The following is a 19,457-nucleotide window of genomic DNA, read 5'->3' as shown; positions in this document are numbered from 1 at the left end:
ACTACTTTCTGCCAGTTGCATTCGCTGTTCGACTCGCTATAATCGACCTGCACCTGCGAAAACACCACCACCACCCTCTCGCCTACCATGGCGCCCCATCCCGACATTGCCGCTGACGGGCAGGCACTCTCACCCATGGCCGTGAATGCTCTGCAGCTGGCCAAGTCAATGGTCAAGCGTGACCAACCTGAGCCATACAAGAATCTCGCCTCAGCAGGCGCACGCCCACCCAACGATCTCTCCGGACCCGGCTTCCAGGCTCTGTTTGCTCTCATCGGTGTCGGTCTCGCCCTTGGAGCCATCTGGTTCTTCTTCTGGGCTAAGAACGGTGGCTTCAAGTGGCGCGACAACGACTGGGAGGACTACAAATCAACTGTGCTGAGACGCAAGGGACCTGACGGAAAGACGCTCTCCAACGCAACCAAGAGCACCAAGCTCGGTGGTGGCAGTGTCGTCCACGGCGGTAGCTACTTCGGCGAACAGAGCGAGCTCAACTACACGGACGAGTCTGGTACTAGTGTCGACCCCAACGAATACCGCGACGCCGAGAGGGGCGAGGGCGGCCTTCGTGGCGGAGATGGACGAAGGCATAAGAAGCACCGCCGCGACCACACCAACGACTACAAGGACCCTGAGCTCCGCAAGTACCGCGAGGAGAAGGCTGCCCGTGTCGGTGGCCTCAACCGCGTTGGCGATGGCATGTACACCGACTACTCCGGCTCTCAACCCTCTGAAGTCGGCGGCTCCCAGGTCTCTAGTAACGCACCGCTTGTAAAGAAGGACGCCAAGGAAGTCAAAGACCCCAAGAAGGAAGCCAAAGCCAAGGAGATGCGCGCAAGGGAACGCATGCGCAAGGCCAAAGCCGCCGAAAAGGAAGCCGCCAAGAAGGAAGCCGCTGAAGCCAAAGCCCGCAAGGAAGAACAAAAGGCAGAGGCCAAGCGCGCAAAGGAAGAGCAGAAGAAGTCCAAGAAGCACGGCACACCCTCCGAAGCTCCCGAAATGGCTGAAGTTACCCGCCCCATGATCGAGTACCGTTCCCCCGAGAGTGACTACACCCGCGCCTACACTGAGTACACCGCCCCATCTGAAGCCGGCACACCAACACGCGCTCCCACAAGGAGCAAGGCCCCGTCTGGACCTCGCCGTGCTCCTCCTTCCGCAGCGTACTCTTTCACCACTGGCGACGACGACACCGCAACCGTCTACACTGGCGTCTCTACCTCTGACTTCGCCAAGCCGCCTCCTCCAAAGGCCGCCCCCAAGACGGAGCGCAGCGCCCCCTCTGAAGTCACCGAGTCAAGCTACTACTCCGACTACCGTCCCAACGCCGACAAGTCCCTCTACTCCGACCCCAACAAGCACGCGCCCCGCTCCCGCTCAGCCCGCCCATCTCAAGACCGCCCCTCCCAAGACCGCACCTCGCGCTCCGGCCGCCCAACCTCCGAGTCTCGTCCCCGCCCCTCAGGCTCGCGTTCGCGTCCCACCTCTGAGTCGCCTCGCAAGCAACACCGCACTTCGCGCCCTGCTCCCCCTCCATCTGACATCTTCACCACTACCAACGGTGATTCTCAGGGCCACATGAGCTACCCGTGCCATATCCCCGGTCTTAGCCAGGCCGGCAGTGTGCACCCCATGGAGAGCGTGTCTCAGGTCGGTGTCCCGACTAACGCGAGGAGGGAGAGGGGCGGCAGAGATGTCATGGATGGCTACCGTCGTGGTGGTGTCCGCGCTGTTGGCCGAAGGGACAGCTTGAGCGACAGCGACTAGACTGCTTCGCTTCCTTCCCTTTCTCTTCAGTAGTATGATTCGGCATTGCATACCCCCTTCTTGGCGTTATTTGGGCTTTTTCTTGATAGAGCGATTTGACTTTTCTTTGAACCGAGGGTTTCAACTTTGTACAGCGAGCGCGATGAGAGATTGATGCTATGGATTGGATGTACAGACTTTGGACAGGGTATACCAGTGATGGATGGAACGACGATGGAGGTCTCTGAACGAATGAAGGTTAATGACCTTGTATGTAGTAACACTCAAAGCAATACATGATGACACGGAAGTCACGATAATCAAAGACATTCTCTCCCCATACATTTCACCTTGAACATTATGTGATGCACATCGACCACCAACCTCACTCTCAATCACACTCAACACAGCACAGCAAATAGAAACACACATCTCAGTCGAACGAAAAGGGTATATCACATTACTCTCTCCACTTCTTCCGTCGCAGAAAAAACGAACTAGTAACTAGACTACAACGCTAGAGCTTGCTTGCTTGCTGGCATAAGAACAAAAGCGGAATCCAGTCGGGCTAATCCTGAGAAAACGCAAGAGCAGATATAGAGAAAGACAAGAGACTGAGACTGGTTCATAGCTACATACATAGGCATTACCTCGTTGGTTTTCCTGGTTTCCTTTCCTTCCTTTCCGTGTTCCGTGGTTCGTGGGCCAGGTCAACTGGCCTTGGTTGTGGGTGGTGTGTTTGAGATGATAGTGATGGGGTGTGTAGGGTGGTTGGTCGTTACGATTGTGGTGGTGGGGGTGTTTTGATGACATATTGGTGTCGTGTCGTAGCGAGTGTGCTATCTTGTGATGTGTTGAGAGTATGATGATGATTTGGAGATGTAAGAAACAAGCTCCCTCCACCGATAGTCTACAACTCATCCCTCACAGCTTGAGTGGCCTGAGTAGCGGCGCTGGAGATACTGCTGACAGCTTCTTCAGCGCTACCAGATGCAGCTGCGTACATGGACGCAATACGGCTGTTGGCGGCGGCTACGGCGTCGGCGATGCGGCTGTTGGCAGACTCCATGGCTCCTTGCTCAGGTCCGTAGACGGCGGAACTGGCTGCTGAAGAAACGTAGGCTGCGTTCTCACTAGCAGCAGAGGCAATGTACTCCGCGTTGACACTGGCTACAGACGAGATTGAGCTGTATACACCACCGGCACTGCTTGTGGCTGAGGCGACGTAGTCGGCTGCTGTAGGCGTGCCGAAGATGGCTTCGCTGATGGCAGCTTGGGCGGATGCCGCGGCTGACGAAAAGCTATCTTGAGCTGATTGTGTTCCGTAGAGCTTCTCGCTCACTTGAGATTGGATGGAAGAGTAAGCGCTCGCAACTGACTCGCTGGCCTGCTCAGCGGCACCCTTGGGCGTTCCGTAGAGAGCGACAGAAGCACTCTCAACCGCAAGATCCAAAGACGCACTAGCCTGGCTCAGAACATCTTCAATCATAGCCGGGGGAGTAAAGACGGCGCTGACGACTGACGAAGCAGAAGCATACGCGTCTGCAGCCGCGTCGGTGACAGCATCGTAACTATCGCCCGCGTACGAACTAGCAGCGTTGATACCTTCACTGGCATAGGACTGGGCAGAAGCCATGGCTGCGGGCAGACCCGTGGAGTAAGCGGAAGCGAAGCGGTTCATGACGCTCTCGGTGAAGTCGGGCTCCTTGCCAATGACAAGCTCTGAGATAAGAGCCTGGACCTCGGCATATTGTGCAGCAGCGGCAGCGGTAGCCTACGTGTATAAAGTCAGCATATATCTCAAAGGGGGTTTATTCATCGGACGGAGTTCTTACCTGAGCACCGTAAGCGCCAGCTTGAGAGTATACAGACTCTGCCCATGGTGTAGGCTGGCCGTAGACCTGGCTACTGGCCTGAGCAATGAGTGCCTCCCAGTTCTGGCTGGCTTGAGAGGCGACCGATTCAGTCCACGGGGTTTCTGAACCGATGACACCAGAGCTGACTTGGGAAGCGGCTGACTCAGCGGCAGCTTGGGCGTTGGCGACAGCCGACTGTGCTGAACCAGACACGTACGACGCGGCAGATTCGGCAGATCCAGATACAACAGACGCAGCAGAAGCGGCCGATGCGGACGCCACCGGAGCCAAAGACTCAATCGTGCCTTGCTGGGGACCGTATACAGCGCTCGATGCAGCATCAGTAAACTCCGAATAACGGGCATGCGCCAGGCCCACAGCTTCGTAATACTGTCGGCGAGCGCTGTCAGCGACACCGGTCGATTGAGGTGCGGCAAACTGAGCAGAAGCCTGGCTGAGGCCCTCAGCGAGGCGAGATGATGCGATGGAGGAGACCGACTCAAAGTAACCCTGGGTTGGGCCGGCAGCGTAGCTCTTCACTGATTCAGTGTATTGCATAGCATTCGACAATCGCTCACTAGCGACTGCGAGGGAATCGGAGTAGGCCTTCTCAAAGTAGGAAAGCATGGTTTGGTGCGCAGGCTGGGGCTCTCCAGAGATCAGAAGAGACATTTGGGCCTTCGCATTCTCGAACTGCTTACTCGCAGCGCTAACAGCATCATTGTATCGTGAGTTTGCCTCGACCTGAACAGTCTTGATTATGGCTGTAGGCGTTGGGGTACCGTAGATCGCGTATGATGCCGCAGTCACGGCTTGAGCATACTTGTCGGCAATGACGCTGGTCGCACTCTCAACAGCCGGTTGCTCGGTACCGTACAGTACGCTTGATGCAGCAGCAAGAGCACTTGCGTACTGCTCGCTTGCGATGGACGAGGCAGACTCGACGGTACCTTGCGTCTTGGCAGGACCGAGGAGCGCTTCGCTGACCGCTCGGCTCATCTCAGCTGCTCGATCTCCAGCGTCGGCGACCACGCTCTGTACCTTGCTAGAGTATGTGTCGACTACTTCGTCGTCGTCCAGAGGTTCATCGAGTACAGGTTCCCGCGCTTCAGCGATGATTTGCGCATTGGCTCCACCCCAGACCTTCTTAGGCGATTCGTAGGCTGCGGAGGCCTTCGATGCGGTGTCATCGATAACTTCAGACGCCTTGGCGGAAGCTTGAGATAGCAGACTCTCGGATGAAGGTTCACCATAGATAGCCTCAGATGCTTGGGACGAAACATCAGATGCAGCTTGTTGGACGGAGGACGCAACACTCTCAGCGAGAGGAGTTGAGCTACCTGATACGGCCTCTACAACCTGCGATGAGGCTTTGGATGCTGCCTCCTTGACAGAGGATGCGATACTCTCGGTAAGAGGTGTTGAGCTACCCTGAACGGCTTCGGACGCTTGCGAAGAGACGTCGGAGTACATGTCCTTGGCAGACGATGCAATACTCTCAGCAAGCGGTGTCGAGCTGCCTTGGATCGCTTCGGCAATCTGGGACGATGCACCCTCAACGTTATCCATGACTTGCTGGGCAGCCTTGCGGACACGAGGCGCAAAGACCTTGTCAGAGAAATCATCGCTAGCATCGCCGGCCCAGATCTTAGACTTGGAGACATCCTTCAAGCGTACCAGCTCGGCAACCATGTCCGACGCAATGGCCATAGCCTTGTCTTCAAGCTTCTTGGACTCTTCGTGGGCCACGCGAAGGCCTTCGTGCCTGTTGCCAACGGCTTCGACTTCGGCCTGCCATTCGTTGAGCGTGTTCCTGAGCTTGTGGTAGTTCTGCCAGTCCTTGTATGTGACGCCATCAGTCCACGCCCATCGCATGCCTACTTCTTGGAGACCAAGGCTGTGGATCTTCTCAAGTACTTCAACAGTGCTCCTGACAGCAGCTTGTACCAGGGAGTCAGTCTCTTGATCGTATGATGCCTTCCAGACACGGATGTCCTGAGCGCGCTCCTTGACGGTGAGACCGAACTCGCGGGTCTTGGCGCCGCAGTCCTCGTACGCAGCCTCAAGCTCGGCGTCTGAAGCATCCTCTGGAAGTGATTGAATAGTCTTCTTGATGTAGCTCTTCAACTTAGCAATGGTCGCGTCGGCAGTCTCCTCTAGCTTAACAACCAGAGCCTGGCCATGTCCATTGACAGCATTGTCGACCTGTCGCTTTGTGATTTCCGCGACGCGTACCTCGAGATCTTCCGAGCCCTTGTCTGCGGCTGTAGCAAACTTGGTCTGCCAGTCGCGGAGGTCCTGGTTGAGCTTCTCTTGTAGTTCAGCACCGGTGAGCTTAGGCTCAGAGGGCTTGACTTTGGTTGGTTTTGCTTCCAGCTCGTTGGAGGCTGTGCTGGCTGATTCGCTGCCGAAGAACTCGTCAAGGACACCCCAGCCAGATCCCTCAGTAGAGCTGGGAGGGACAATAGAGGCGGAGGAGCTTGCGATGGTGGGAGTGTCCTTGGTAGACTGAGATGGGAGACTCGTCTCAGCATCGACGGCAGAGACGACAGACTCAATCTTCTGCTGGTCCCTGTAGCGGCCTAGACGCTCAGAGATACGAACCAACTGAGGCTCGACGTTGTCTCCGTATAGCACGCGCAGCTGGGGCCACACAGTGCGGAGGAGGAAGGCCCAGGTGGCATCTTTTGCGGTGTGGACATGGGGATAGACGATGTCGACGAGGACGTGGTGGCCATATGCGTGGCCCTGTTGGAGGTAGGGCTTGGAGCGCTCGTAGGCCGGGAGCAGTGTCAGGTGGTAGATCTCTTCGGAGCTAGTCCTGAGGTCGTTGTAGTACGGGGCAGCAGCATCCGTCGCCTTCTTGACATGAGGACCTAGGTATACGTCGTACTGGCCCTTGATTTGCTTTTGGGCATTCTGCAGCTGGGGCTGGACAGACTTCTCGTACTGGGCCTCTGCATATTTCCTGGCATGCTCGACCCTGTGTGCGCCGTAGGTTGCGTAGTTGTCCTGAGCGAATGTGGTGATGGGCGTCGTGTAGGGCTTGACCTTTTCAATCTGCGGGGCGACGTAGGTCTCGTAGTAGGGGTCGAGATAGGGCGCAGCGAAGGACCGGGTCTGCAAGTAGGGTTTGCACACGCGTGGAGAGTCGTGGTTGAGCTGGTGGAGCGATGTGGGACACCGGAACAGGAAGGTGATGATGAGATACCACGTGGAGAGTCTCGCAATCATGCTCGTGAAGGCGCCCACGAGACTCCGCCTGGGCTTCCGCGAGCGAGCGGACCGCGAGGTGAGCTGCGTCTTTTCTGCGTGGCCGTTGGCGGTGCCATTGGCGGACCCGTTGAGGCTGCCATTTTGTTTGGACTTGGTCGCCCTTCCGTTGGCCTGGGCGGCCATGCTCGCGTGTGGTGGACGATGAAGCGGTGACGCTGTGTGGCTGACCAGCTTCTGCGTGTGCGTATTAGTGGTACTGCCGCAGCAAGTCGGGGTCTGGCTACGTACAAAAATCAGCGACAGGCGGCAGCGTCTGGGTTGTTGATGTCTCTTGAATAATGGCGATGGCTGCTCGAAGTAACTTGTCTGTTAGCGCTGGGGGGACGACAACCGAGCTGCAGCAGTGATGTAATTGCACGTGCGGACGCGGGAACACGATAGCAAGATCAAGGTTTGGACATGCGATAGGCGGTAGGGAGCGCTCAATTACGCGATAGGGCGAGAGAGACGGCAGAGGAAATAGAGTCTCTGAATCTGCCTGTCGCGATTTCCCAGTCCCAGACATGTCGAGTGCCTCAGGCTGCCCCTGCGGTTCGCGTCGTCTCATGTAGGGCTGGATGCCTTCACCCGTGCTGTAGGACCCTGTGACGCTGATCAAGCACCGAAGACACGCCATGCATGTGCAAATCCGATCGCCTGTCCCAGGTACCAGACTAAACAATTAATTGTCCCTACACGTGCACTAAGTGGCTAGGTTGCCATCGCTCTGCCAGGGGCCCGGGGTGCTCGAGTGCCAAGACCGAGACTGTCTGGCGGCGGCGACATCACCACTTCTGTCGCCAGAGCTGCTACACGCAACCACGGTTCCGGCCGCATCCACCCTTGTGCGCTTTCCCCCCAGGTCTATTCACGTCCCTAATTCCCTGCATCTGTATTGTCCTTCTTCGCGCAGCGCTGCACGCCCTGTCCTCTTCACGCCGCTCCCTCGCTGCGATTCCGATGCCTACTTGAGCTCGACTTGTGCGGCATCTGCCCGAACCCGAACCATATCTTCCGATTCGATACAACCCACCTCTTACCACGTGTATACTTTTAATCCCCCTCCGCCATGGCAACCGATGCCGAACCCCTCACCGCGGGGCTCTTCGACGATGCTCCCGCGCACGACAACGCCCCCCAGACTTCCGACGACCGAGCCATGGACAAAGACGAAGCCGACACCTGCCGGATATGTCGCGGGGAAGGCACCACCGAGGAGCCTCTGTTCTTTCCCTGCAAGTGCAGCGGTAGCATCAAATACGTCCACCAAGAATGCCTGATGGAATGGCTGTCCCACACCCAGAAGAAGCACTGCGAACTGTGCAAGACATCCTTCCGCTTCACCAAACTATACCACCCCGGCATGCCGAATCGCATACCCACGACTGTCTTCGTACGCCGCGCCGCTCTCCACGTTCTCAACATGTTCACAACCTGGTGCCGAGGGGTCCTAGTAGGCGCTGTCTGGCTCTTCCTACTCCCCTGGTGCATGCGCGTCGTATGGCGCAGCCTGTTCTGGGTCGGTGATGGTGGCTGGTCACAAGACATGTTCACCGACACACCTGAGACGTCAGTAATGCCCGCGACCGGTGGAGGACTGGCCCCTAGCGATATCGACTTGATACGCTCCGCACTCGATACCGCCAAAAGCAGCAACTCGACGGTGCATGTGGCAAGTACCGTCGGGCCCATGAAGATAACATATACTCCAAACAACTCCACGGCTAGCGAGTCCATCCTCTGGACCTACGCCAAACGAGTCTTCTTTGGTGTCCCATACCCCTTTTCCCAGCTTGCACAAGCCGACAGAACAACCACCCACGTTTCTCTCGTCGACATGAACGGCACCGTTTCCAATACTACCTCAGACCATCTCGGTATTCGCAGCCCGTCACTACTCTCTGACGTCCCCTTCTTCAACTGGTTCCAATCTCAAAGCGCCAATCGCTTTATTGTCGACGTGATAGAGGGGCAGATCATCACTCTACTCGTTGTCGTCGCATTTATCCTTGTCTTCTTGATCCGGGAGTGGGTGGTTCAGCAACAGCCTGTCATCAACATGGTTGCTCTTGGTGACAATGCTGCTGCGCAAAGGGCTGCCATCATAGAAGAGGAGGCTATCGTTGACAACGTGGTCGTTGATGAGGGCGAGCTGGAAGACGCTCTAGACGCTTTGGACGCCGAAGTGGCCGGAGAGGCCACGGATGTGGAAGGTGCTCATGAACCTGGAAATGCGCACGAAAACGAGCCAATTGCACCTGGAGACTTCACTCGCGAGAACGATGAGCCCGAGGCTGCCGAACCTACGATACGCCGCGTTCGCCGGTCTTCCTCGCTCCGCCGAGAACGCGACGAGCTTGTTCGCAACATAGTACGCGAAGGTCTGTCGGGTGACTTGAGGTCAATGATGCAATCGGATGAGCTTGCGGATGCCTATGACGATGGGGTCCCATCCCAGAGCTTTAACGAGGCTCTTGAGCGGGCGATGATGGAAGACGGCGAGGCTAGCAGCTCAAGCTTTCCGGCAAGAACCTCGTCACTCCACCAACCTTCAGGCGTAGCACCAGATGCTGAAGGTTCCGAGTCGTCTTCATCTTCGCACAGACCAAACATGCCAGCACGCGATAAATCCTTTATCGCGACAGAGATCCGTCGCGGCCTAGAAGAGGGTAATACATGGTCTTTCGAGAACGTACCAGAATCGTCAGCTTCGAACGAGGAAAGTACTGAAAACGTACCCGAATCGTGGGAAGATGACGACAACGCAGACCAACGAGCCGACCAAGAACCCGAGGCTGCATCGGACCATGAACCGGATAGCGAGCACAGCAGTGGAAGCTGGCAGCAAGTCCCTGAGGCTGTAGAAGATGACTCCGACCAAGCGCTGGAAGGAGAACATGTTCTCGACAAGGGTAAAGCTAAGGCTGTCGACGCCAGTATGGAGGATAATCTACACGAGTCAACGTCTTCCGCACAAAGCAGTTCTACTCATCTGGACAACTCAATTACGGTCGATACTACGATTGAAGTCGACAACAGCAGTAGCCAACCTGACCAAGACTCGACCACCCGCGAAGACGAGGAACATTCTGAAGTGGGTCAGCAAAACCCGGACGAGCAGCCTGCGGCTCCAGCCAACGCACAACCGGCAGCACCTGAACCTCCACAAAATCCAGTGAACCAAGTATTGGACTGGATGTTTGGAGACATAGCACCGATGGCACAACCTGCCGAAGAAGGAGGCAACGATGAGCATATCGTGCGCGATCTTGCAGACGAAGCGCCTTTTGTGCCCTTTTTAGGGAACGAACCGCGGGATCATGGCAATGCTGCGCCCCAAGATCCTGAAGTTGCTGCTGCTGCTGCACAAGCTGGCATAGATGTCAACGACCAGGAAGCGATTGAAGACGCTGAAGACCTGGAAGGTATACTTGAGCTCATTGGTATGCAAGGACCCATTGTCGGTCTTTTCCAGAACGCCCTGTTCAGCGCCGTGCTGATCACCTGCACACTGGCGTGCGCTGTATGGGTTCCTTATCTCTGGGGTAAATTCGTCATCATAATGGTGGGAAGTCCTCTCGAACTCCTCAAAATTCCTCTACAGGTGGTCGCTGCAGTGACGGACTTCATAGTCGACGTCACACTCTTCCTCGTAGCTGGTACGATGTACTGGAGTTCTTATGCCGTCTCCAGTCTGGTCAAGCTGTGTTCTTTGGGGAAACTGTCTCAAACCATAGATGGTCCACTCCGGGCAGTATCTACGCCAGCATACTCCCTTGCAGAGAGTGCCATGGTTCGCATCGGGAAGATGTTCATGGATTCACCGTTATCGTCTCAGCCCAGCTACACCCAATTCACGCTCAACGCACACGCTTCACTACGAAGCCTGCAGAACACGACCTCATTTGCGCTCAATGAGACGAGCAGCTTTGCAAACGCCATCATCGAAGAGATCTCAGCAGACTCGCCGCCCAAGCTTGTGCTGAGGGTTCTTGGACGCCTTCCCTCGTTGATCCAAGATATCTTTACGACTACCTATGGTCAGTGCAGCTCTCTGCTCTCATGGCTTTGGACGGCCAAGTCGTACAAGATCACCATTGATCTAGACTCGAACAGCAGCACCGATGCAGCATACACTGCATTGGAGCGATGGACTGCGAGCGACCGCCTGATCGCAATACTTGCTGGCTATGGGTTCTTCGCTTTTCTTGGTGCGATATATCTCAGGCGCCGCACACCTTTCAGCTCGTCACAGCAAGGACAAAGGATCGAACGCATCCTCTCTGACATACTACAACAAGCCGGAGGTGTGCTCAAGGTGATCCTTATCATCAGTATTGAGATGTTGGCATTCCCGCTGTACTGCGGGCTGCTTCTCGACTTGGCCATGCTCCCACTATTCCAGAACGCTACGCTGTACAACCGGTGGCAGTTCGCGAGAGAGAGTCCATGGACATCTGGATTCGTGCATTGGTTTATCGGTACCTGCTACATGTTCCACTTCGCGCTCTTTGTGTCCATGTGCCGCAAGATCATGCGCAAGGGTGTGCTGTACTTCATCCGCGACCCAGATGATCCGACCTTCCATCCTGTCCGGGACGTCCTAGAGCGTAGCGTTACGACTCAACTTCGCAAGATCGCCTTCAGCGCTCTTGTGTATGGAGCACTCGTTATTGTATGCCTTGGCGGTGTCGTATGGACCTTGAGTCGTGCTACTACCAACGTCCTGCCAATCCACTGGACTACCGAAGCTCCATCACTGGAATTCCCGCTCGACCTTCTCTTTTACAACTTCCTCACGCCGGTCATCATCAAGTTCTACAAGCCTAGCGAGGGTCTGCATGCCATCTACAAATGGTGCTTCCAGAAGTGCGCTGGATTCCTCCGCCTGTCCAACTTCCTCTTTGGCGACAAAGTTCCTGCGCAAGAAGGCGACGATGGCCGATACGTTCGTGCACCCGCTTCCGATCAAGCTCGCATCCCCAAGGGCCAACCTGTCTTCGTCGAAGTCGACCGCGACAACGTGCGCAAAGACGGAGAGAATGAGGGCGGAGTGCACAACTCTGATCTCGTGTCAATGGTATTCATCCCACCATGGTTCCGCGTGCGCATTCTCTGCTTCATCGTCACGATATGGATCTTTATGGGTCTATCAGGAGTAAGCGTAACGATCCTACCCCTCCTCTTCGGCCGCTATCTCTTCTCGCTCTTCCTTCCACCAACCGTTGAGATGAACGACATCCACGCCTTTTCTCTCGGCGTCTACACGCTCGCCAGCATCGGCTACTCTGCCTACCACGCCTTCAAGTTCATCTCCTCGCTCAATCGCTCCATTCCAGACCCCATGTCCACACTCCAGAGCATCGCAGCAACGACCTCGCGCGTTGGCGGCCGAGCCCTCCGCTTCTCATACGTCTGGGCAACGCTCATCTTCGCCATCCCCTTCCTCTTTGCCGTCCTCCTAGAACTTTACTTCCTCATGCCCCTGCACGCCTACCTCGGCCCCAAGGAACCCCACGTCGTCCACGTCATCCAAGACTGGACCCTCGGCTTCTTGTACTCCCGTCTCGCCGCACGCCTCGTCTTCGCGAACCGCAACTCCCGTCCTGCACGCGCGTTCAAAGCTGTTATCAGAGATGGCTGGCTCTATCCCAACGCCAAGATCGCGACACGCTGTTTCCTCGTCCCTGTGCTGGCGCTCTTCCTCGTCGCTATTGCCGTTCCATCCAGTCTGGCGTTTGTCACCAGTCGAACGCTATACCGTAATGCGAATGAAGCGACAAAGAACTTACTCTGGCGCTTCAGCTTCCCGGCTGTGGGACTTGCTTTGGTAGTCATGTGGGCTTCGTCGGCGGTTGTCAGACTGCTCGTGAGATGGAGGTTGGTTGTTAGGGATGAGGTTTATCTTATAGGAGAGAGGTTGCACAACTTCGGGGAGAGGAAAGCGCCCGTTCAGCCTGCTTCTGCTGCTACTCCTGCGGTGGGCGTCGAGGGTGTTGATGTAGGCACGCAGACTGGTTAGTTTCGCGGGGTTGTCGGTCGGTGTGTTGTTGTTTTGGGTGTAAGAGTGGAATTGCTGCATATCCTTTTCATTGTGCATTTGCTTTTGATGGATGGTTTAGAAAGGACGTCAGTCGTTTTGTCGGCTGGCTAGCTAGATAGATAGTCAAGTCTTGGTATCTTAGCATGAGTCTCACGCTGCTCATTCTTGTTATGTTCACCTAAATTACTGCCCTGTGAAATTCATCAATGAGAACCCATCAGCTTAGCTAATGTCTATGAATGAGATGCTGCCTGAAACGTGACCCATCACAATTCTGTGATCTTGTAGAGCCACAGCTGTAGCCCGGTACTCTGCTGGAAGCCAGATTATCTCTTCGCTGCCCTTTTTAATTCTGTCATGACTAACAAAGAGAGCATGCCTCTTGGTGGTAGCGTGAGAAGAAGGACTCAAAGCAAAGGAGGTAATGTCCAATACACCCCTGTCGGTCTCAAGATACCGACTGCAATCAGAGAACGACACACTTTGCAGTCCAACGCCAGTGTGTATTAGCCCGCGTGCTTCCCTGGTGTGAACATCCCATATCCTTACGGTTCCGTCAGCCGAGCAAGACACAAGCCATCGATCATCCGGCGCAAATGCGACCGATTTGGCTTGATGGGTACAGCCCGGTATCGTGCCGTTTGATGATCCGTCTCTGTTCCAGAGCCTGATAGTTGCGTCTTCTGAGGACGACGCAACGAGTGCGCCGTTGAACGAAAAGGCTACTGAAGTAACAGGAGCAGTGTGACCCTGGAGGCTTATATGACCTGTCTTACTCACGACGTTCCATAGCGCCACCGTTCCATCTGTCGAGCATGACGCGAGAATTTTGCTATCCGGTGAGAAGGCAATGTCGTTGCATGACAGTGTGTGAGCTTCGAGCATGCCCACTATTGTTCCTCTTGCTGTGTCCCAGACTGTAGTTCGCCCATTGGCGGAGCACGAGGCTAGTAGTCGACTATCTGGTGAGAACCGTATGTTCGATATGGCGCTTTCGTCGCCGTTGAAAGTGTATAGAGCTTCCTGCAAGTCGACATCCCACAGTATTACAGTGTGGTCGGAGGATGCAGAGGCAAGCAGCCGAGAATTGGGTGAAAATGCAAGACAGGCTATTCCTTTGGAGTGGCCTTTGAGTTTCCGAGAGCCCTCGGCGCCGTTGGGCCAAATCCTGATGGTGGCATCTTCAGAACCTGAAGCCATTGTTCGGCCGTCGGGTGAGAAGAGTAAGCAGTTGACTGTGCTTGAGTGCCCCTTGGAATCTTCCTCGGTTACGTTAAGTTCGTCTATATGCACGCTGTCCACCATCTCATCGGGAACGCCATGTTCGAAGTCGTCCAATTTCTCACGTAGCGTCCAAGTTCTTGTATCCCAAAGCCGAACTTCATCGTCAAACGTACCGGCAGCGAGAAGCTGACCGTCGGGAGAGAACGTGAGAGCGTTGATTCCGCTTGCATGGTCTATGGTGTGAAGGGTTGCCCCGCTGTTTGGATCCCAAACCCGCACAGTCTTATCTTCAGAACCAGAAACAAAGAAAAGGCTGTCTCGAGAGTACATGAGGGCCATTACTCTTCGCGTGTGTCCTCTAAATGTCTTGATCTCCACTTCTTTGACTGTATCCCACAGCTTGACTGTCATGTCGTCTGATGACGAGATGAGCCGGGGCGCAGTGGGCGAGAAGCGGACCGAGTTGACAGCGCCGGAATGTCCGTCCAACACCGCGCGCATATCGCTCGTCTTGCGTGAGATGTCCCACAAGCGTACCATTCGGTCTACAGAGCCTATGGCTATGAGCGAACCGTTAGGTGCGAAAGTAGCCGAATTGATGTTGGCGCCTTGGTTGTTGATGCGCCTAAGTTCTTTGCCTGTAGCCGCGTCCGTTAGGATCAGGTTTGCGTCCATCGATCCGGATGCCAGCACTTTCCCGTCTGGTGAGAACACCACAGAGTTGATCCAGCCTGTATGTTCCTCCAGCGCGTACCGAACTTCTCTCGTTTGGAGGTTCCACACTACTACCCGGAAGTCGTCTGAGCCACCTGCAAGAAGTTTGCCATCTGCAGATATAGCAATAGAGCTGATCTTGTCTGTGAATGAACCCTCAAATGTACTTATTGTCGCTCCTGTTGCAACGTTCCAAAGTCTGGCCATTGCTACGTTAGATCCGGACGCGATTTGTTTACCGTCAGGAGTAAACGCAAGGTCATTGACGTAGTTGAATTCATCTTTGGCTGGGGGGATTGCAGCTTCGGCAATTCTGAACTCTCGAACGCAAGGATGCAATAGCGTTCGAAAATGCTTCTTAAGTTCGTTCGTAGAGGGAATGAACAAAAGAGCAGCGCAATAGATCTGAAGTGGTGCTTGTTCGTTGACTGACTCGTAGGCGAGGAAGAACTGCCTTGCACTCTTGACAAAAGGTCCCTGACGCTTGTTGTGGGCAGCCTAAAGGGCAAGTTAGCATCTACAAGTAACTTCCGACAACGCGAATGGAGATACGTACGACGAGCAGCGAATGGTACAATCTGATGATTGCGCTCATCTCATGGCTTTTCCCGAGTAGACAGATGACTTCAAGCCAATGAAGGAAGTGGGTTTGAAGGAACTCGTGAAAAACGTCGTCATCAGTAAGATGCGCGCCGCTCTCTTTGCAGTGTTGCACCCAGTAGAGACACGCATATTGGAGTTCAGGGGGTATGCAAGCCCGTATCCGGTCGGGATCAACGTCTTTGACAAGAGTACCTGGTGATTCTAGGTTGCATATATCTCTCTTAAGCATCTTCGACATGACATTGATGCAGCTGTGAGCTAGAGCTTGATGCGTTTCTTTTTCGTTGACGAGGAAATTGGTATCACTGCAGCGACTTTCATCTAGAAGGAAGTCGCGAAACGTAGGATGATGTAGACGAATCGGAGATGATATGTCGTTTGGAATGTAGAAAATGGAACGCAGATCGTGCAGCGTCTCTTGGACCTGCAAGAAAGGTACTTCTAGCAAGGCCGCTAGCGAGTTCATTGGGAGTGGGAAGAACAGCAGCACCACACTTCCAAGTACTTCCCTCAATTCCTCGCAGAACTCCTGTTTTTCGTCGTCATCACAGTCCTCGGGGACGGCATCTCGGAGGACAGTGGTGTATATCTGGTCCAGTTGCTGCTCAGGTCCTAGCCCGCCTCGATCGCCATGTATGAGCTTCGATATGCGTTTCTTCACTAGCGTAAGAATCCTGGCGGCGCGAATATAGCGACAAGCTGTAGAAGCCCAGATGAAAAGCCCATACGAGATCTCTACCAGGCGTTCGATAGTCTTCCTGGCAGGCCAGTCAAAAGACAAGCCACGTTCTTTACGGATGTGCGTGAAGTTTTCCTCAAAGAAGAGCATCAGATCGCGGTTAACCAGATCTTCTGGTATCTCATGGAGGGCGTATACCTGCTGCTCTGCATCCGGGATGTGGTCAAAGCCTAGGTGGATCGGAGTCTCTGGTCTGCTTGTGACAAGAACTCGTAGTCGAATCTTCGTCAAGCTGCTGGCGGTCGCTAAGACTCTCAAGATAACCCGTATATCTCGTTCCTCTGCACATTCGTCTAGCGCGTCTACTATGAGTATTATCGGAGAGGGAGACGAGCCGATGTCGAGCTTTGACAGCGGGCCAAGTACCAGGTGAGCCCATTGATCGCGGAGTGAGGCGTTCACGATATCGGTCTGTTCCTTAATGGCTTCGCAAACGTAGCGTTTTGCGGAAGGTATGTTGTTCGCAAGTTGCCATGCAAGCGTTGTCATGAACTTGTCCGCATTCCTGCGATCTCCACCTCCTTCGGAGAAGAAGAAGGTTGCACCCAAATTTCCCCGATCGGAAAAGTCACGCGCGACCGTGCGAGCGACAGTAGATTTACCGGTGCCTGCTAGCCCTTTCAGCCAGAAAACGCAAGTCTCCTCAGGGCTCTGAGCCCATTGCTCGATTTCGCGGATGAGTTCCACTCTCGTGTTCGGAAGACATGTTGCTTCATGCTCTGTATTGCGTGAATTGAAGGCTGCATCGGAGACGGTCGGTAGCGTGGACAGAAGACGATCCATCTCGACATCGTCAGTCGTGTTGATCTCACGTTGTAATCGAGTCATTGCGTGATCTCCTTCCCCGTAAATAGTGGGCATGAACACGTTGAATATACCGAACAGGCAATATGCCCTGTCTTCCTTGCGTTTTGTTACACGGTTCTTCGTCCATGATAGTCGCTCTTCGATACTGAGGCTTTCTAGAGGCGCTCCTTGGAGGGCATCACGGGGTATATCGGTTGCCTCAAAAATGAGATCTTCAAGGGAATCTCTATCACCCAGTTTCTCGCCGTCGGCGGAAAAGAAATCTACGGATTTTGGGGCAAGGAGTTCTTGGAGCGTCCATCCTCGTTTAAACCAGTTGCTATTGCGGAACTCAAACTCAAAGGTTGAGGACTTGCTTTGACCGTGGTCCTCTCCAGCCGCACATGTGTGTACGTCCGTCAGATATGCGTATGATTTGGTAGCGTTGCGATACCATGTGAAAAACGAGTTGATAGCCTCCTGGAGCTCCACGGCGTTGTGTTTGTTGATGCAGCATGTGTCCACCCAAAAGTGCTCAAGACCGTCGCGCGCGGCTTGTTCCTCACAGAAGCGGATTTTGGCGTAGCCAGCGGGCTTCTTTTCTGCAACACCTAACAAAACATCTTTGAAAGTGAGCTCTTGATCATCGTCGCGTAGCCATGTATGCGATAGTATGGCATATTTAGGACGTGCGTCCTCGGGAAGATCCTTGGTGAACTCGAGTTTGCCATCCCTACTACGTCGAAGGAGCCGCATGTTGCGCTCAAGGCTCTTAGCACGCTACGGTATCGATGAGGAAATGGCGGTATGCGTTCGTGCCTGAGGCGTCTGACGTAAAATTTGAGTCTCGGTGCTTCGTTGAGAGATACTGCTGAGAGCCGTGTGGTTCGAGCAGTCCACCATAGGTGCAACTGCAAATATCGCTACGTCCAAGGCCAAGTCATCCGACAGTCATGCTGAAGATGAGCGCGTCGACTACATTCTGTTATGGACGCTTCGGTACTATCTGCCTATATCCGGCTTGCCGAATTGGTGGCAACGTTCTTGGAGGATTACGGCGTACTCGTAGCGGGTGAACAAACGAATCGCGTCGAAGGCCGGGTAGCTTATCGCGTGTGATGCTTACCGTGGCAGGGGACCTCTCGTTGCGCTCTCCAATCACTGCTTGCAACGCGGGTCGAGACCGCATTTCGATGCATTACATCTGTAAGCTGGCGTCCAATACTAGTAGAGTAATCTTGCCACACAGTAGATCTTATCCAAATCCGGCGTTCGTATCACCGAAGGATTCTGCCAGCGTACTGAGACAACGCCATCTATATCATCGTGTAAGTAGCCTTCCTACATGCTGCACGGATATGTCTAGGATCGCGCATAGTACTACAGTACTCCCCCCTGTATATCTAGAGAGATCCCGTGACACAAGATGGGCCTCAAAGCTTCGGTTGCCACTGTCCGTCGGCCATGAGAGCCTCGCTGAGCATCTCGCTGATGTAAAGAAGATGCCGATCGCGACATCTTCCCGCAATAATCGAAATGCCGACTGGCATGCCGTGAGTGCCCGCAAAGGCCGGTACATGTACGACCGGCACGTGGAGACCCTGTGTTAAATTAGTGGCAGCTTTCCAGCATTACGCTAAAGCAGTCACTTGCCGTCCATAAGGTGTTGAACATCGGGCTGCCCATATCATCAAGCCCCAGTGGGGCCTCGTCTGCAGCGCTTGGTGCAAGGATAGCTGAGTAGCTCGCCGCTATCCCATCGAACATGCCACGAAGACATACATGCCTGTCCAGAGCCTGCATTCTTTCTGCATTGGCATGCTCAGGCTTGTTCTCCACCAGATGACAGATCGACGCGTCCAAATTGGCCTTGTCCATTCGATATTCTTTTAGAAAGGCGACTTTGGCCTCAGCGTTCGTGATTGCCCTTTGCGACCGCCTCAAGGTATCTGCGTCGCCAAAATCGTCTGGCAGTGACACCTCCTCTACTCTTACGCCGTGATTGCGCAGTATTGCGGCAGTTCGTTGCATGGCATTGATGGTACTAGAGCCTGCCTGGGACCACATGGGTGTTTTGAGAAGAGCAACTGAAACATCTTTCCGTGAAAAACGCTCTGGTGGCCGATCATCCTCGATACAAAAGACGTCTGCTAGTAACTGCAGGTCTCCAATGCTACGAGCGAAGAAGCCAATAGTATCAAATGTAGTCGAGAAGATCTTTTGGCCCTCAGTGGATATGGCGTTGTGGGTAGGCTTCATGGCAAATGTTCCACAGTAGGACGCTGGACGAATGACGCTTCCACCTGTCTGTACACCCAGTGAAAGCGGAACCTGCATATCAGCCACTGCTGCAGCTGACCCGCATGAGGATCCGCCCGGTGTCCTAGCTGGATTGTGCGGGTTTGTGGTTGCAGGCCCCGAGTTTGTCACCGTGAATTCAGTTGTCGTCGTTTTGCCTTGGAAAATGTCAGACACCATCCCTTAGGAAGTT

General features: G+C 54.5%; 5 protein-coding genes across 5 annotated transcripts; 2 read left to right on the top strand and 3 right to left on the bottom strand.

Annotated features, from left to right (window-relative positions):
* Positions 1-87: 87 nt before the first annotated feature.
* On the top strand, positions 88-1,767 carry J4E93_004862 (uncharacterized protein; the record flags this gene model as incomplete). Its single annotated transcript, XM_049342787.1, has 1 exon — positions 88-1,767. One exon carries the CDS (start codon positions 88-90, stop codon positions 1,765-1,767), a length of 1,680 nt encoding a protein of 559 aa, XP_049199787.1.
* An 889-nt stretch (positions 1,768-2,656) lies between these two features.
* On the bottom strand, positions 2,657-7,001 carry J4E93_004861 (uncharacterized protein; the record flags this gene model as incomplete). The annotated part of the gene is made up of 2 exons (XM_049342786.1): positions 2,657-3,520; positions 3,582-7,001. The coding sequence occupies 2 exons, from the start codon at positions 6,999-7,001 to the stop codon at positions 2,657-2,659; spliced, it is 4,284 nt and encodes a 1,427-aa protein (XP_049199786.1).
* A 925-nt stretch (positions 7,002-7,926) lies between these two features.
* J4E93_004860 (uncharacterized protein) lies at positions 7,927-12,879 on the top strand (the record flags this gene model as incomplete). The annotated part of the gene is made up of 1 exon (XM_049342785.1): positions 7,927-12,879. One exon carries the CDS (start codon positions 7,927-7,929, stop codon positions 12,877-12,879), a length of 4,953 nt encoding a protein of 1,650 aa, XP_049199785.1.
* Positions 12,880-13,166: 287 nt separating this feature from the next.
* J4E93_004859 (uncharacterized protein) lies at positions 13,167-17,722 on the bottom strand (the record flags this gene model as incomplete). The annotated part of the gene is made up of 4 exons (XM_049342784.1): positions 13,167-13,196; positions 13,450-13,625; positions 13,677-15,336; positions 15,395-17,722. The coding sequence occupies 4 exons, from the start codon at positions 17,720-17,722 to the stop codon at positions 13,167-13,169; spliced, it is 4,194 nt and encodes a 1,397-aa protein (XP_049199784.1).
* Positions 17,723-18,577: 855 nt separating this feature from the next.
* Positions 18,578-19,225, bottom strand: J4E93_004858 (uncharacterized protein; the record flags this gene model as incomplete). Its single annotated transcript, XM_049342783.1, has 1 exon — positions 18,578-19,225. The coding sequence occupies one exon, from the start codon at positions 19,223-19,225 to the stop codon at positions 18,578-18,580; it is 648 nt and encodes a 215-aa protein (XP_049199783.1).
* Positions 19,226-19,457: the final 232 nt, after the last annotated feature.

Source organism: Alternaria ventricosa, assembly GCF_023758065.1.
Source record: "Alternaria ventricosa strain BMP 2768 chromosome Unknown scaffold_7, whole genome shotgun sequence".
NCBI classification, from domain to species: domain Eukaryota; kingdom Fungi; phylum Ascomycota; class Dothideomycetes; order Pleosporales; family Pleosporaceae; genus Alternaria; species Alternaria ventricosa.
Note: the sequence above shows the minus strand (reverse complement) of the source record. Positions and strands in the feature narration are given on the sequence as shown.